Here is a 16,309-nt window from a genome sequence, read left to right as displayed (position 1 = left end):
GTATATAAGACAAAATATAATAACAAAAAAAAAAAAACTAAACAACAACAAACAAAATGCGCAGCACACTTTGATTATTTGTCTCTGCCCAGTGTGCACCCAGTCTCTTTTGCCCTAAGTCGGTTTGGATGAGCTACAGCTCACCTATGACCCAGATGAGAACAAATGATATAGGGGGAAAATGGATGGATGGATGGACTTAGCAGTCAGCTGCATTTGGTCGAGAGCTGATCTGATTGGCTGCATTTGAAGTAAGGATGTTGAATAATGAATGTGTGGAGAGGGGATTTGAGAGTTGGGGCAGTGAGTGTGAAAGAGACACGGGTAGGAGGGGAGAACAGGATGCTGTTGCCAGGGAACACTGACGACATCGAGAACCACCAACAGCATCAGGATTATAGCAGAGATCAGTGCTTCTTTTCCCCAAGTTGCTGCAGGATTAAAAAAAAAAGATTCTACCGAGGAAAAATTTTGATATAGTCAATACAAGTAGGGTTAGGAAATGGGTAATATTTAGAAGCACGATTGAGAGGAATGATCAAGATCATGATGCCGCAGCTGATGCTCTCTGACTGAAGAAATTCAGGGTTTAAGAGGCAGCCTGTCGACTCACTCTTCACAACCAGTCTTTTCCCAACAAAGGTGGAAGAGCCGAAGGAAAAGAGACGGGGAGGGCGGCTGGGGGGGGGGGGGATCCAGCACAGAGGTGCCCCCTGTCTTCAAGCACCTGCTGCTGGCTAGCAACTGACATTGAGGACACTGTCTGCGTGTGTATGCATGAGTGTACGTGCATGTGAAGTAGAGGAAGAGGAGACGTATGCATTTGGGTCAGTTTGGAGGATGGACTCAAATTTCTGTTCCTGTGAGTGAGGAGATGGAAGGTTAACAATACGCACACACGGAGGGCCAGACAATTTGAAGAATTTGAAGGAGTTCTCCACCATCTCATGTGAGTATAGTCGTTGACGTCATGCCAGATGCTAAGCTGACCTCATGAAATCCAACTGTTCTAGGTCACACCAAAAAAATGCAATGGGGCCGTCTTGTTGTTAATGATGTGCAGCAGCTTCACAGATTGGAGATTCAGATTTGTGCGCCAATTGGCATGTTTGACTTGTGCTGCAGTTTCTCCCCCCTTCCATGGGTGGAAATCAGCACATTAAAATTCCAGTGCATTTTGGTTGAATTTTTATTTATGTCACACGTGCGCCTTACAGACGTGCGCCTTAGAGTGTATGATAACCTTGACTTTACCAATAAAATTATGTTATTTGGTAAGATTCTAACCTCAAATATTATTGAGGGGCTATTCAACAATATGTTTATTGTTGTGGTTTTCGTTTGCAACATTGAGAGGTGTTTCTCATATTTTGGTTACTTTATTTAGCAATGTTGGTGATCTTAAGGTAGGCTAAAACAGGATTAGAAAATAGTTAGGAAGAAATAGTGTATTCTCAATAATGACCTATTGATTTCCACCCAGGAGGAAGCTCGTACAATATCTGACTTGACTCACAAAATGGGCTTCATCACATGCTTCTCACATGTGCGAAGTGGGCAGGGGTATAGAACAATGTGACCCACAGTGCTTTCAACCCCTAAATGTCACCATGAAGTGTAAATTGAGTGGATTTAATCTAGCCACTAAAGCAAACGGTTTCATTTACTATTTAAATGTAACATCTCTTCACTGGAGCTGGTCAGCTAGTTTATCAGTTTTTGTCCTGCGTTTCAAATTGTTTTTACAAATATGTGTCTGCGCTTATTTTTAGGCCCTTGCTCCCCTTGCTGAGGGATGGGCACCACCGAAGCAACTCTAAGAATGGAGAACATGGAAGTGAAAGACGAGTGGCAGGATGAAGATTTCCCCAGGTGAGTTATTGCTACTTTGAACTGGTAAGAATCCTCTCACTTGTTTTGTGTTATTTGGACCTGTGCATGTCATATTCCTGCATTGTTTGGCACTGTAAATCTACTTTGACTTAAAGTCAGAGGGATAGTAAAATGCTATGGCTCATCGTGACAGATGAAAGATTTCTCAATATGGTGACCAGAATAACAATCACCAACCTGATCTCTGACATTCACAGAGCCATGTCTTAACAGTCTGGTTATTTTCTGGTTATCCCACAAACTGTAAATCGATAAGTGATTAAGAAAACAGAAACAAAAATGTTCTGAGCATGTTGAAAATGGGATTTATGTGTGTCATCCATGGTTTGACATCTTGTGAAGTCATATTTCAGAGTTGATAGAGATGCAAAGAGATACAACTAACTAAAAATATGCAAGGAGGGAGACAGTTCAAATACAAGTACAACCTGATGGCTGGTCTAAGAAATGACTGCCTCCTTCTCATTATGCGAGGTCATATATTATGCACATGAACAGGCAGTTATCATCTGCCTCATGCAGCTGGTGACCACCAACCACAGACGTCTTGTTTTGTCTCACAGCAAAGATACGATCAGAGAGACACATCATCTGGTTGCTTATCCTCATACTAAAACACATACAATACATTTTACAAGTGCAAAGGCATATTTTTCCTAATAGTACTTTAAACAATGATGATGATAATTATTCATGTGGATTGTTTACTCTTCTCCGGGTACTCCGGTCTCCTCCCACATTCCAAAGACATGCATGGCAGGTTAATTGGGCGCTCTGAATTGTCCCTAGGTGTGCGTGTGAGTGTGGATGGTTGTTCGTCTCTGTGTGCCCTGCGATTGGTTGGCAACCAGTCCAGGGTGTCCCCCCCCCTACTGCCCAGAGCCAGCTGAGATAGGCGCCAGCAGCCCCCGCGACCCTTGTGAGGAATAAGCGGTCAAGAAAATGGATGGATGGATGGATTGTTTACGAGAAATGTCCTTTGACAAATGCTTAACAACTAGAGATGGGCTGTTATTGTTTTTTTGTTTTTGTTTTTTTTTTTTTTTGGGAGGAGGCTATATTTTAGATAAAAGTACTATTGGTATTGGTGCTTTGTAATGATATTTGGTATTGGTATTGGTGGCTACTCAAGAGTTGAGTGTTTGTACTGATAGTAGTCTTAAAAAAATTGTATCAAACATCCCTATGAGCAATCATAAAAACAAAACAATACAGGGAAAATAAGCAGTACAAGCAACAGACAAATAAGCATAATAATAATCTTCACAATCTTTACATTGTTGATGCAGCTGTTAATTGTGCAAGTATGATGTGATCATCCAAAAATGTAAGGTGATGATGCAATGCTCGGCGGACCATAAAAGAGAACAAATGTGACACAGAGCCTTCCTCCTCCCTGCTTCCTAGAGCAGGTGCGACACTCTTTGTGAATGGTCTGGGGATGGTCATGTGATGCAGCAGCAGTCACCGATCCAAAACACAACATCGCCATTGCTGAAATGGTGTCAGCTTTTAGTGGTGGAGAGAAACAGAAGGAGCAGAAGCGCTTTTTAAGTGGCCTCTGAGAGATGCTCTGTATTGAACTAATGGAGGGAAGACTGAGGATGAATAAGAATACGGAAGATAAAGGCACACTTGTGTAGCCCTGCCCAAAATACTGATTTGACCTCACTTTTGTAAGGTAGGAATCGCTTAATACTCATATTGATGGTTGAAATTCACCTAGATTGCAACAAAAGGGATTATCTTGCTCTCTCTGTTCTATTACAATTTTATCCTGTACAAAACTGATCATTTTGCAAAAGGGTGCTTGAGGGAGGGACTCAGGATGTTTATCAGTGGCTCAGAGGGGACTGTTCGCCATTCTCCCGCAGAAGGGATGATGAAGCATACGCAGGAATGCAGCACGTGGAGACGCGCAAAGACCACCTTAGCTGGAAAAACACACTGCAGTGTAGCTCCCTGCATCACTTGCACTTATAGTTAGTGTTGTCTTGGGTGATGTGAATAAATTATGAAACACACAAAAAAGAATTTGATGTGTTTTGTTCCCCTCATCCGCATTTTCTCTCCTCCCTTTTCCTTCTCCTCCCTCCTCTGCTCTGCCTCATGTTGCCTGGCAGCCTTGTAATCTTCATCTGTCCCCGGAGAGAAGTTAATTACCATTTTCTTCTTCGCATGCCCATTTTCGGTGTTAAGATGGATTAGTGGCAAAAGTGTTATTTTGAATGGTCCATTGAACATCATAGTAATTGGAGTAATCTAACATTCTTTTGTGTAAAGTTATTATTATGGTACTCTCTCATAGGCAGTGGACACAACATTCGGCACACCAGCACAGTTTACTGAGAACTAAATAATAATAATAATTATTATATTGTGTTTGTAGAAAACATGACAAGCAGCAAATTTCATCTGTTTTTATCCATCTCAGAGGGCGGCCATTTTGCCACTTGCTGTTGAATGAAAATGACATTACAGTTTCTTAGGGCTCAGGTAACGACCAATCACGGCTCACCTGTTTTCTGAAATTGAGCCATGATTGGTTATTACTTGAGCCCTGAGCATCTGTGAGGTCATTTTCAGGCAAAATAGCCGCCCACTCAGGTAATGACCAATCACCTGTTTACTGAAACAGAGAATTTTGTTCTTAACTCATTTGCTCCCAAAAACGTATAAATACGTTCCATTTTAAATGTATTGTGTCCCAAAAACGTATTTATACATTTTTTTAATGTGTTTTTTTTTATGCTGAGCATACAGAAGGCTTTGATGTAGCCTCTCAACTGCAAAGAACAGGTGAAAAAAATAGTAGTAATAACAACAACGGCCAGCAGGTGGCAGCAGAGTATAAGAGATCAACCAGGGCCATGATGAAAACAAGCTGTTTCCCCACAATTTTAAGCAGATTTGTGAATGATGAAACTTAGCTATATTCTAATGCTAATTGCTGCAAAACGGAAACAGATATATACTTTTTTTTTCCTGATGAAAGAAGAGACTCTAATATTTATTTTGGTAGGTTCCATGTTTTTAAAGCAATAGAACACAATATTCTGTGGGACTCGCAAAATCAGTTGAAATCCAGTAAAATAGCCCGGAGCGAAGAGGGTTGCTTCAATGAAAATGGCTGGGAGTGAATGGGGAGTGAAATAAAAAAAAATAATAATAAATTAAATGAAAATAAAATTAAATAAAAAGAAATAAAATGAAATAAAATAAAATAAGCTCATCAAATACATAAATGTTGTGTTGTTTGTCACTCAGACTTTTACCCGAATACGGAGACATGGATTCCTCCTGTGGCCTCACAGACAACAGAACCTGTAAGACAATTCATTGAGAACCTCTCAATTTCTCATTTTTGGAAAGCTCTTATGTCACCTCTCCTGTTTCCTTCATAGCTCCTCCCGACACCCTCAACGTGAGCCCACCTGGAGGAAGCGCGGGCGTGTCGTCCTCGCACCGTACACGCCGTACGTTAGTTGCGCCGGAGATGAATCTGTCCCTGGATAAAAGCGAGGGATCGCTGCTGTCGGATGACTTTCTGGACACACCCGACGACTTGGACATCAACGTGGATGACATCGACACGCCGGATGAGACGGACTCGCTGGAGTTCATCACCAATGGCAATGACCTTGAATGGGAAGGTAAAGGACGACATCAACAACACCTGCGCTTAGATTATCCAGGTGTTCTTAATAATTTGACGAGTGAATCAATCATTCCAGATGACACTCCAGTGGCCTCGGCAAAAGCCGGTCCGACTGGTGGTACGGGAGACTTGGACGAGGACGGGAATGCCAACAACGGACGCCTGTGGAGGACGGTGATCATTGGAGAACAGGAGCACAGAATTGACATGCAGATCATCCGACCGTACCAGAGAGTCATCACGCATGGAGGTCAGTGATAGCGGAATATCTAGTGTGAATTTAAAAAATATACTGTATATATTTTTTTAAATCCAAACCCTCTCCTCAGGTTATTTTGGAGAGGGCCTGAACGCCATCATTGTATTCTCTGCATGCTACCTGCCTGACAGCAGCATCGCAGAATACCACTACATCATGGAAAACCTCTTCCTGTGAGTTCTAGAGTTTTATGTCACAATTGTGGATAGGAAACATGAATAAGTACCGTTTCCTGCTCTTCCAGGTACGTGGTGAGCAGTCTGGAGATGCTGGTAGCTGAAGACTACCTGATCATCTACATGAATGGAGCCACACCCAGGAGTAAGATGCCTGGAATTAGCTGGCTCAAGAAATGCTACCAGATGATTGACAGAAGGTGTGAAAGAAACTTTTAAATGCACTGCATTTGGTTTTGTCTCTTCTTTTTTTGGGGGGGGGGGTGTGTTTGTGCTTCATGTCTTTCCCTTCACAACGGGTTGACGAGCACAGGCGGAAAAAAAAAAAAACTAATGAGCAGGCAAGACATGAACCACAACAAAACAAGACAAAATCAAACGCAATCCAAACAACAAAAATATGGATCACGACATTTAAATTTAACGCGAATTAGATGCACCCAAAGCATTCAAAGAGATTGAAGAGCTTCATTGAATGTTTATGCCTTTAGAAAGATACCTTGGGTGTTGATAAGAACATTGCTTTGCTAATGCGGGCAAACAAACTCCACTAATTTCAGTGGAAACATTTGGTGGTGTCATATTCATTTTGGTCGTGGGTGTAGTGTTCTAAAACTACACTTGAAAATAATATTTTCCATTATCTTATTCAGGTGCAGGGAAGGTGCAAAACATTTCAAAGACCCCTACAATAATAAGGCAAATTTTTAAAGTCATACTTGACTCATTGAGCTATTTTCAGCAGTAAAAAGTTAATGTTGTGTCTATAATTAATGTGGTAACTTCATTATTTTTTATGTACAATTAATACCTTTAAAAAGTATTTTTTCTACTTGCTGTCAACTGATGGTGACATCACCTGTGCTTAAGAATTAGGTAACGACCAATCATGGCTCAGTTTACTGATCAAACCCAGAAAACAGGTGAGCCATGATTCGCCGTTATCTACTTTTTCAGCACAGGTGATGTCATCATCAGTCGGCAGCAAATAGAAAAAAATACTTTTTAAAGGTATTAATTGTACATGAAAAATAATGAAGTTAATTCTGGACAAAATATTACATTTTCACTGCTGAAAATTGTTCAATGAGTCAAGTATCCCTTTAAACAGAATTCTAAGATGTTTTAATTCATTTTTTTTTCTTTTTTTGATATCAGATTGAGGAAGAATTTGAAGTCTCTGGTCATTGCTCATCCTACTTGGTTCATACGCACTGTGCTGGCGATATCCAGGCCCTTTATCAGGTGAGATTCACAAGCCTAAAAAATATGGTTTAAAGACCTAATCTATGTCAGATTTTTTTTTATTTTTATTTATTTATTTATTTATTTATTTATTTATTTTACGCTTTAAGCATCGGTGGCTGGTATCGGCAGGCTCCATGAGTACCCGATACCTTAAACTAAGGCAGTGTCTCGTAGGTTTTCGGAGAAATGTCCTGCACAAACCTCGCACAGAGCTTAATTGCCAAATACAATATTATAAAAACAAGTTAAGATCATAAATACCAGAAAAAAAACATTCTGAGGTCCTAATTTGAAAAAAAGTGAAGACTATTGCTATTGTCTGTCACCATCTTACTATTTTTATTCTAAGACTAATTAAATAATTAAATAAATAAAGTAAGAAAGATCATTCAGGATAAATGTATACCAAATCATATTGCAAAAATATAAATGTTTTAGTACTTTACATGTATTGATTGTGCCGTTCTCTTGCTGTCATTTACAGTGTGAAGTTCATGAATAAAATCCAGTATGTTCACAGCCTGGATGAACTGGCCCAAATGGTCCCTATGGAGCACGTACACATACCGGAATGTGTTTTGCAGTAAGTTCTTCTCACGAGGAATAGTCTGACTCCCAAATCGCAAGCAGTCACATTCTTCAATTGTTTTGCAATTGTTGAAAATGTCTAAACAGGATTAACTGTAAGATTAAAACATTTTTTTCATTGCAGGTTTGACGAGGAGAGGATTAAAGCCCGTAGAGAAAGGTGAGTTTTTAGTCCTAACTCTTTGTCTAGCACTTTATTCCTTCGTGCAAACTATTACTTCAGATCATATTCAATGTGAATGTCAATTAGAATGGAGCAAGAGCAGAAGCAACAGGTGGAAAAACAGCCACAGGAACCAGTCAACAAAAAGTCAGAGAGGTACATGGTCCAAAATGTTTTGTTGTGGCTGTAGATTTGAAATTTGATGTTCTCTCATTCTCACTGCATTTTCCTCTCTTTACAGGCCAAAGTCGATGATTGTAGAACAAGGATTATGAAAAGGAAGAACATTACGATTGCACAGGTAATATGAGCTATATAATAGTCATAATACAGTAAAACATTGTGTTGCTTTTCTCTTGAATTCCCTCACTTTCTTTTACTGCAGTGTGCCACTTGGAGCATCAATGTATTCATCGAAGCCTCAAAGACTACATGTGCTTCCTTGAGCGCTCATTTTTCCATCACAGTTAAGGTGGCAAATGCAATGTGAACGTCCCATCTTTTTTCTCCATTTTGATGAGAGGGGTTCATTCGCAAATGTCACATTTGCAAAGGAGCTTCTTGGTCCTTTGGACTTTTGCACTTTAATGGTGGCGCGGCTCGCGCTGAACGTTTGCTTTATGTGATTCACTGGAAGAATGGCAAAAGGATTTTCCTCTTCTCTGGATACTGCACAGACGAAGTCAAACCAGACAGATGGAAGACAGGCTCAGTTAACGTGTTTTACATGTAAATACTGCAATACATTGTGTACTGACCTGAGAATTGAGAATGTCCATGACTTGACTGACAAGGACCTCCATCTCCACTTTCACACTTTACCACGTGCCTCTGTCACTTGAGTTTAAAATGCAGACAACTATGATATCACATCACTGAATCCACTATTTCCTATTTTGTAATCATTTACCCCTTTTGGCTTATGGCTACAAATAGCTCCATAGAATCACAGTTTGGCAAATAAAGGCTGAGCAATTGTTTAGCATAATCCTGCTAAAATGCAAACAAACATCACTAAGAAAACATAAGGTGGAGTTAATGAACACAACTGTTTTAATTAAGACCTTCTTTGCTCTTTCTCGGTATTTGCCGTATTGTACCGTATTTGCCAAAGGGAGCTAATCCTGCTGATTTTAAAACATGCAAGATTTAGTGCTTCCTTTATTCACGCATGCTTATGATCATACAAATAGCTTAAATGTAAAATACGTTATTAGTTTGGGTATCACTTAAGTTTTGCTTATTTTTGTTTATTGTATTTTATTTTACATACAGTACTGTACCTTTTGCACTACTCTTCAAAGCACAGTCACATTTTGCACGTTTTTATTTTTACGAAGAAAATTTCCTTGATTGTAAGAGGAATACACGTATAAAAAAAAAGTTGACCTGTTCAACATGATTGCGTTTTATTAGTTCAACATAAAAACCCCATTGTTATACGGGTCCAACATAAAATCATTTTCTAAGTTTCTCAAATATCTCAGTTTCTTTCTTCTTCTTCTTCTTCCGTTGCCAGCAACAGTTTTGGTAGCAGGAGAACAGAACGCTGTAATTTATTTTTCTACTAAATCTACATCAAGTGTATTAACAGCAATGCAATTGTGTAAATTGTTTAGCCTAAAGAGTTACTGATGGCCTTCAAAATGTATTTAGTTTTATTAAAAACTTGTGCATGAGAGCCCATTTGGAGAATTTATTTGTTACTGTTAAATTCTTCTGCGATTGGTTGGCAACCAGTCTAGGGTGTCCCCCGACTACTGCCCAGAGCCAGCTGAGATAGGCGCCAGCACCCCCCGCGACCCTTGTGAGGAATAAGCGGTCAAGAAAATGGATGGATGGATGGATGGATGGATGTTAAATTCTTCGTTAATTTGATATTTTGTGATGCTTCTAAAACTTGAGACACCCCTTGAAATGTTTTATCGAGCTTGATGGTTTCTATTATTTTGTTGTTGTTTTTTGTGCCTCATATTGAAGTCATCAATAATAATGACAAAATATGACAATTAGTCATATAGACTTGTCATATGAAGCCAAACTCTGCTATGTTATCTCTATGCTGTGTATACAAACATGAACTCACATGAATTTTCCAAAATGAGTTTACGCTTGATCATAAAAGCACAATATAGTCACACAGACGCTGGCTATTTATTTTTTGTTTTATTTTTTTTACGTTATTGCGATACAAGTTGTTGTTGTTCATAGTTGGATGATTATGTCTGCTTTGTGAATAGAAATTAATAAATAGTCACTCCCTAAAATCAACTTGGTATTTTGCTTGTAGCTATGACAGTCCAGAGTGAAATTTAGAGTGGAAATAGACCATGAAATGACCTCTACCAATGTTTCATTTGGGGCTTTTTATATGTCATTCACCCGACAAGACCCATGTTCATCTTTTCTTAGATAAGAGGGAGTCCCATGACATCACATGGTGACATGTGACAAATCACACCCTTCTCCCCAGCACACTTGGGAGAGGCCCCAACAGCTGACCCCCCCTGACCCCCTACGACTGTGACAGAATTCACACACAGACACAAATAGAAACATGTTTCATGGAGGAAGCAAAGGTCTGTTCAAAGGTGGCATAAAAAATAAAAAGCTAAAATGGGAGAACAATCTGTAAAATGGTATTGTTTGTCCTGTACTCCCTTATATTTTAGGTTATTATTATATTATAATATATATTATTTTTTAGTAATAAAATGCTCAAGCTAGTGTACAAATGGGCCAAAATAAAATTATTCAGTTATTTGGATATAATTGCTATTGTTTTGTTATATTCAATTTCAATTTCAATGGAAAAAAAATACAATAATAAGCTGCTCCAGTGTTTGGTTTCAAAATAAAAATGCCATAAATCATAAATACAGCATATGACTAATTGTTGCTAAACTTTTAGGTTTAAATAAAAATAACTCCAACTTTTCCCATCGTAATAATAAAAATATAGATTATGAACAAATGGGTCCAAAAGAAAATAAATGTTATGTTATGACTTAACTGACGGGAGTTTTCCACACTGTTGTTACATCAGTGGTACTATAGGGAGCAGATGGAGAGGAATATTACAGAACGGTCCGACAATGATCGATATAAGCAGGTGCAGAGAAATATGAAAATATGCTTGTTTTGATTGGTTAGAGGTTCCGGGCTAAGGATAATCTGATTGGATGAGGGGGTGCTGACGCCTGACTCGTAAAATTCCTCACTGGTGCCTCCTGCGTCGGCTGACGTCACCCGTCCTCGAGAATACTGTATATAAATCCTAGTGGCTCGTGCTCACGTTCAATGAAGTAGTAAAACGAAGGAGAGTGCGGAAAGGAAAATAGTGTTTAATTAATATTTTGGGGTTCATATCAGGACTTCGTGTTGCTTCACTTGACAAGGACCACTGAGAAGAGGAGAAACAATGAAATACGTTATAGGAATTGGCGGGTAAGTCTTTGGAATTTGCTGTTTTGACTATTTAACTACTTCACATGTCTCGCTTACATTACCACAAAAAGACAGCAGTGAGATCACACAAAAACAATTTGTAGTACGACATGCATTGCTGGTTGCTGACTTCATGAGCATTGGAGTGTTTTCCCCTTTTCCTTTTATTTTTCCCCCCCATGTAGTAATTTTGTGTTGTTATCCTCCCGCCATTGGAACATGGCCAGTTTAAATTCACGCCGGCGTCGATGGTTCGTCATCCTGAAATGAGCGCGACATTTCGAATGTTACCGCGAGACTTCACCCAAAAATGGAGGGAGATTCAAAACACTAGCTTCGACCACAACTATAAACGGCAAAGACTTATCCACATTTATCTTTTAAACTAGCTTGACACTTGTTAAAATTTTACATGTACAGAAACGTGTGCTTCAAATGTGTTTTTGGGTGCTACTTTGTCTTATGGTAGTAGGATCATGAGATATTTCACTTTGTTTAGTGATTCTACATAATACACTGTACTCATTAATTTAGTGAAAGTGGGCTTTTGTGGACGAAAGAAATCAAATAAACTTATACTAACTACTGAAGCAAATGAACTCTTCTAAAATATTCAACTGTAATGAGCTGCACCTGTAAACATGACAGTTTACAGCTTTTTACAGCTTTGGCCAATGCTTGTGTTTAAATTTCCCTCCCTTTTTGAGATGACTCACATGGAAATGTTTCAAATGTCCCGCTCAAGTTTACCCAGAATATGTTTATTGCAATACACCTTTAATTTTAGCACATAATGGCACATTTTGTCCTGTATTATCAACAAATTATGAATATTTAACATCTTCTTTTTGGACAAATGGTCCATGACTACTGTACTATCATATTTAATGCTCAAGTGACTGCATGACTCCCTCCCAGTTTTACATGATTGCATTTGTTCTGTTTTGCAGAGTCACTAATGGTGGCAAAACTACCTTGACTGACAAGTTGATCAAGACGTTGCCGAACTGCTGTGTAGTGCACCAAGATGACTTTTTCAAAGTGAGTTTTGGCACGTAGGAGTTGATTTCGTAGTCCCCCAAAAATCGTTTGACTATAGATTGCATGCTAACATCTGCTTATCTTTGTAAGTGTGCTAGCCATACTTCTTCTATTGGTTGTACAGTGACTCCCCGTTTATCGCAGGTATACTTTGCAGAACCACCGGCAATCCAAAAAAAAAAATCCATGACATGGCCTACTGTATTGTTAAATAAAAGCCTAGGTAAGTCATATTTAGAAAAAAATGAAAAAATTGCATAATTTTGTGGCCATCTGCTAAATTTAGCTATATCCTTAGTTAAACAGATCATTCAATTCTAGCCCTGAAGTGAAATTATTAGTACTGTACAGTAAAAATAGTAATATTTAGTCCAGTTTTTTTTTGTCTTTTCTGAAAAAAATTACTTGGGCTATTACTTTAGGATGGTGATGATAATCTCTCTTGTGTGGGAACAATACAATAAAGTAGAAAAATATGTTACTGCATTACATTATTCCCCTTGTTTTAGGTTTTGAACTTTACTAAATCTCTCCCAGTAGACCTCAATGCTCTCTGAACTGAATTCTGGATTTGCCTGTATCTGTACAACATGATGAACCGCGATATAGCGGGGAACACTGTACGCAATTAATGTACCCTCCTTAATTAACTCATTCGCTATGGCCAAAAGTATCTCCTTCATCTCTCTTTGACACATTCCCCACCCTCTTCAAGTGTTTAGATGGCTTTTAGGTTGCAGCAATGTTTTATTGGTGACTGTTATTTCAGAAACCAGATCAGATAGAAGTCGGGGAGGACGGCTTTAAACAATGGGATGGTAAGACCTCACTGAAGACTGCCAGCCCCTTATGACTTTGTATTGTTACACTCTAAAGGAGTCCATTCACTTGGACAATACAAAAACAGTTACCTTTACTCCACAATTCTTGTTTTGTCTTTGCTCATATACTGTTTTTGTGTCTTTTAATATTGTTCCGCAGTAATCACAGCTTTGGACATGGAGGCCATGACCAACACCGTAAAAGGCTGGATGGAGAATCCAGTGAAGTTTGCCCGGTCGCACGGTGTATCGTTGTCGTCTTCCTCTGATGTGGCCAACCCAGATGAGCAGACCCACATTCTGATTGTGGAGGGCTTCCTGCTCTACAATGACCCGTAAGTATATTTTAAGATGAGTGAGACAGGCCTTATTGATCCTTAGAGTGGGAATTTAAACGTCTCAGTAGCATATAAAAATATTTGTTTGACAAGAGTTTTTTTTTTTTTTTTTGTATTTATTTATTAATTTTTTTATTTTAATATATAAGAAAGTGCTAGTGGGATAAAGCACCATATTAAAAACAAGCATTTGGGGTAATGAATGGATTAAAGTGTTCCTTGGTGAAAGTCAATTTTGATAAACGAGTATTGAAATTCACCTGTTGGCTGAGGTTTTTTTCTTTGTAAAGTTGAGGATATACAGTATCGTCTGTTATTTTCAGAAAATTGTTTTTGGTGCCATCTGGTGGCAAGGAGCTACTGTGCACCTCGGTTTACGTATGAACTGGTTTATAAATATATTCAATTTACGCACCAAATTTTTGAAGACAAATTACCACTGTTGACAAACTACTTTTCAATTTGCAAACAGTGCTGGCATAGAATGCTTTTTACATTCACCATGGGTAGAGCTTCCCCAAAATGACACATTTGGCTTCCGAGTTGCACTGTGGAATGCGGCGGACATTTTGGGCTAGCGCTATCCATGGTCAATGTAATTGGTACTGATTGTGGTAAAATGAGGAGTTAAGATAAGACACTGTGATTACGCGCTTTCACTCATTTCTATAATATACAGGGATATAGTATTTTTAACCACATATGAGTAAAAATTTGGTTAATATAAATTATTCAGATTCCCATTAATTTCAATAGGAAACATTAGTTCGGTTTGTAAAGTGTATCTGTCTAGCTATTGTGGGGTGATTACTGTAATTTATTTCTTAGCATCAACTTTATAGATTCCTGGTCGGTCCTGCAGTCAGTGTGTATTCTGGTAATAACATCTATCCCGACAAAATATTTAAAAAAAAAAAATGTTATCCTGATAAAAATGCTCTAATTGAATTGCTGTGTTTCATTACCTGCATGCAACATGACAGACCTTGGGGGTTATTTAGGGTGTCGAGGCCATTAAGGGAGTGACATGAGTGATTTTTGGCATCTTTCTGTGCACATTTAGCGCGTGTGCTCCTGTCTCTAAGAGATAAGCAATTCAACTGAAAAGGCCTTTCTGTGTTTAATAGGAATTCAACGATAAGCAGTACAGACACACACACGCACATGCGCAGTTCTTTCATGCGTCAATGTTGTTAATCACCTGCCACGTGTGCCCCTGCAGACAGCTGCTGGATGTTTTTGACAAGTGCTATTACATATCCATTCCCTATGAAGAGTGCAAGAGAAGGAGAAGGTAACATTTCTACTTGAAGCAATTTCTGCCCCAATCCTTCTCCTGGTAATACAATTTCTCACACTAAATGTCTTTTTTTTTTTTCTTCTTCCAGTACAAGACAATACACGGTCCCAGATCCTCCTGGCCTGTTTGATGGCCATGTTTGGCCCATGTACCTCAAACACCGCAGAGAGATGGAAGAGAGCTGCTTAGATATCGGTAAACAAACTGTAGCAAGGATGCTTGCCCCCAATCACCCTTTCACAAAACAGTGTTGAAGTTATTTTTTTTCCCCCTGTTGGTTTTATTTTTAATGGATATTTTTCTGTGTTTCACACAGAGTACCTGGATGGCTTGAAATCCAAAGAAGAGCTCTACAACCAAGTGCATGAAGACATTCAGAACAACCTGCTTAATCGTTTATAGGTGAGAGAACCACCACTAGTTAAATTCAAGGAAGTCAACCTGCATTATATTACCCACTGTTTAACATTCTGTTTTTGTTTTCTTGCAGCATGAAGACAGCACTTCAGGGCTGTACAAATACTTGTAAATAGCTCCAATGATTGTTTTTATTATTTTATTTTTTATGACTTTATAGGGTTTTTTTTTTGTAAATACAATGCATTATTTTTAACTTATCAGTGTTTTTGTTTTTGGTCAAAGTGATTGTTGAGTTGATTTTTATCTGCTATTCACACTGGATCACATTTTTCTTACACCAATAAACATGCGGACTATTCATGTTGGAGAAGAACATCAAGCATCTGAATCATCTTTTTAGCTTATATAGAGCTAATAATGTGTACATTTTTTTTTTCACTTTAAAAAATAAATTTACTTTAAACTGTGTTACTTTTCACTATACCTTGCAGACTAACTCTGTGTCATACAGCAACAGTACTACAAGTTACTAATAATTTTCTTAAATACTCTGTGTGTTTCTAAGCCACTCCAAACCCATGACCTGATGGCATCAATAAAATTGGGTATTATCTTTGCGGAGATGAATTTTGCTGATGGCTACTAAATACACGTCAGTAGGTCATCAGACATTCATTTCAGATAAGGGAGGATTGTTTAAAAGGCGATTTTTAACCTTGTGCCCTACTTCTTGTCATTTAGGGAATTGGGGCCTTCGTGTATGCTAATTATAGCTAGACCTTCATAGCACATGCGCGCTGAAATTAAGTCGTCCCCGTTTTCCTTTCCCGCACATTGACTTCTGGTATGTTTTGAGAGCTTCGCCTGCTCACTTTAACGCCTGGATCAGCCCTTTTAATTCCCGTTTCTGAACCCTGTTTAACCTCTAGCGGCATGCTGGAGTATGTCATGATGAGTGAGCCTCAAGATTTAGCATATTAGCACTGGATCGCCAACACGTGAGGTTACGAGGCACAT

The 16,309-nt window shown here is 38.7% G+C and overlaps 2 protein-coding genes across 4 annotated transcripts; both read left to right on the top strand.

The window, feature by feature from the left end:
* Positions 1-298: 298 nt before the first annotated feature.
* On the top strand, positions 299-10,256 carry atcaya (ATCAY kinesin light chain interacting caytaxin a). Of its 2 annotated transcripts, XM_077533367.1 has the most exons (13): positions 299-949; positions 1,773-1,872; positions 5,161-5,219; positions 5,298-5,546; positions 5,628-5,801; positions 5,881-5,983; positions 6,055-6,186; positions 7,145-7,231; positions 7,719-7,817; positions 7,947-7,982; positions 8,073-8,141; positions 8,227-8,286; positions 8,371-10,256. In XM_077533367.1, exons 2-12 carry the CDS (start codon positions 1,796-1,798, stop codon positions 8,258-8,260), a joined length of 1,119 nt encoding a protein of 372 aa, XP_077389493.1. In that variant the 5' UTR covers positions 299-949; positions 1,773-1,795; the 3' UTR covers positions 8,261-8,286; positions 8,371-10,256. The 2 variants fall into 2 exon arrangements, with proteins under 2 accessions (XP_077389493.1, XP_077389494.1); XM_077533368.1 differs by lacking the exons at positions 299-949; positions 1,773-1,872 and adding an exon at positions 3,327-3,574.
* A 984-nt stretch (positions 10,257-11,240) lies between these two features.
* Positions 11,241-15,760, top strand: mibp (muscle-specific beta 1 integrin binding protein). 2 transcript variants are annotated; one of them, XM_077534864.1, is made up of 8 exons: positions 11,241-11,432; positions 12,383-12,473; positions 13,243-13,291; positions 13,455-13,629; positions 14,855-14,926; positions 15,021-15,127; positions 15,249-15,334; positions 15,423-15,760. In XM_077534864.1, exons 1-7 carry the CDS (start codon positions 11,407-11,409, stop codon positions 15,332-15,334), a joined length of 606 nt encoding a protein of 201 aa, XP_077390990.1. In that variant the 5' UTR covers positions 11,241-11,406; the 3' UTR covers positions 15,423-15,760. The 2 variants fall into 2 exon arrangements, with proteins under 2 accessions (XP_077390990.1, XP_077390991.1); XM_077534865.1 differs by lacking the exon at positions 13,243-13,291.
* Positions 15,761-16,309: the final 549 nt, after the last annotated feature.

Source organism: Festucalex cinctus, chromosome 10 (genome assembly GCF_051991245.1).
Source record: "Festucalex cinctus isolate MCC-2025b chromosome 10, RoL_Fcin_1.0, whole genome shotgun sequence".
Taxonomy (NCBI): domain Eukaryota; kingdom Metazoa; phylum Chordata; class Actinopteri; order Syngnathiformes; family Syngnathidae; genus Festucalex; species Festucalex cinctus.
Note: the sequence above shows the minus strand (reverse complement) of the source record. Positions and strands in the feature narration are given on the sequence as shown.

Coding starts and splice junctions, on each gene's coding strand:
- atcaya (XM_077533367.1), top strand. CDS start 1,796: ATGGGCACCACCGAAGCAACTCTAAGAATGGAGAACATGGAAGTGAAA. Junction 5,220..5,297: donor CCTCACAGACAACAGAACCT/GTAAGACAATTC, acceptor TTTCCTTCATAG/CTCCTCCCGACACCCTCAAC. Junction 5,984..6,054: donor ATCATGGAAAACCTCTTCCT/GTGAGTTCTAGA, acceptor CTGCTCTTCCAG/GTACGTGGTGAGCAGTCTGG.
- mibp (XM_077534864.1), top strand. CDS start 11,407: ATGAAATACGTTATAGGAATTGGCGG. Junction 11,433..12,382: donor TACGTTATAGGAATTGGCGG/GTAAGTCTTTGG, acceptor TCTGTTTTGCAG/AGTCACTAATGGTGGCAAAA. Junction 14,927..15,020: donor GAGTGCAAGAGAAGGAGAAG/GTAACATTTCTA, acceptor TTCTTCTTCCAG/TACAAGACAATACACGGTCC.